This window comes from Lottia gigantea, assembly GCF_000327385.1.
Source record: "Lottia gigantea unplaced genomic scaffold LOTGIsca_255, whole genome shotgun sequence".
Classification (NCBI taxonomy): Eukaryota; Metazoa; Mollusca; class Gastropoda; family Lottiidae; genus Lottia; species Lottia gigantea.
In genome coordinates, this window is record NW_008708773.1 from 81,454 (window position 1) to 82,863 (window position 1,410).

General features: G+C 32.6%; 1 protein-coding gene across 1 annotated transcript in view; it reads right to left on the reverse strand.

Moving 5' to 3' along the window:
* LOTGIDRAFT_65218 (hypothetical protein) overlaps window positions 1–1,391 on the reverse strand; it is a gene marked incomplete at both ends in the record, with an annotated part of 27,028 nt that extends 25,637 nt beyond the window's left edge. Inside the window, one exon of the mRNA XM_009055852.1 lies at window positions 1,307–1,391. Coding sequence (XP_009054100.1) covers window positions 1,307–1,391 — 85 coding nt within the window. The remainder of the gene's footprint in view (window positions 1–1,306) is intronic.
* Between the last annotated feature and the right edge of the window lie 19 nt (window positions 1,392–1,410).

Below are 1,410 nucleotides of genomic sequence, written 5' to 3' on the forward strand. Positions count from 1 at the left end.
AATTAAAAGAAGTAACAAAAAACATAAAACACTTACTATTTCGTTTTAATAATATAAACCATTTATTTGTAAATTTAAATACAATTTATATCAATCTTGTGCAGAACGGTCTGTGGCTCATCATCATCAAAAAATGCTGTTTGTTTCGAGTCAAACAGAGTACACGTCTCAAAATATTGGGCAGTTACACATTTTTTATTCTGAGCACAAAGGTTTTTGCACATATCTACGCTTCCGTTAGAAAAGACTTCGATTTGAAGAATTGGAAGACCGTAATTTCGACAGAATCCAGCGAATTTAAAAAAATCTGTACATCCCACGGTTGCGTTACATCTCCTTTCACACTCTGTTTCATTATCACGGCCAATATAAGTTCTATTGAAATTACGTGCAATTCCATACACCGTTGCATTCTCGAACATACAGGGGCCTGAAAAAATGTTAAATTATCAGATTAGGATCGTCACTAGGATATATACATATATATTTAAATTAGTTATAATTACTGATTAGCTGACGAATTGTCTGCCTGAAACACAAGGCTAAATACTTTGACAGGCAACAAATATCATTCTGGGTTTCATAGACTTACATATCAATACTAATAGATAATGGTCGTTTGGGAGAATCCACTTAAAGGAGCATTCCGCAAATTTATGAAGAAGATATGTGTCCCTTAACGTATCTGAAAGTTTTAACTAAATAATCCAGTCATTAATTGTTTAATTTTAAAAAAAAGTTCGTTATGCTTTTTTGTAAACTGTTAGGAAACTACTCTACGGATTTAAGTAAAAAAAAACCTAATTTTAGAGAAACATGTCTCCTATGTATTCGAAAGGTTTCAACTAATACTAGACCTGTTTGACAGATCTGTCAGCTTCCGAAAGCTGTATATAACGAAAACATTACAGCTTCGATCTCAACTCGAAAGCTGTATATAACGAAAGCATTACAGCTTCGAGCTCAACTCGAAAGTTGTAAATATCGAGCCATTATAAAGCCAAACACCAAAACTAAGTCAAACTGTTTAATTAACAATTAGTACTCTCCGTTTTTAATCGACCCTTTAAAAACAAATTTAGTTTGATCAATTAGATACATAGATATAAATAATACGTTAGAAATATTGTCAGGTATAAATCACGACATTTTTGATGATAATACTTTTTGACATAAAAGCGGAATGCCCCGTGCAATATACCAAGTTTTACTTAAACCGTTCTATCCAATAGTTTACTGCAAGTTTTGGCAAATATCACGCTTGAGTTATGTAATATATAATGTATAACTACTATACCTGGTCCACTTGGTCCACAATTCAAACCATTTCCCTGTAATTCAGACCCCTCTGGACACGAACAGTTATAACTACCAGGTTCATTTTGACATTTATATCACACGTCCATATGT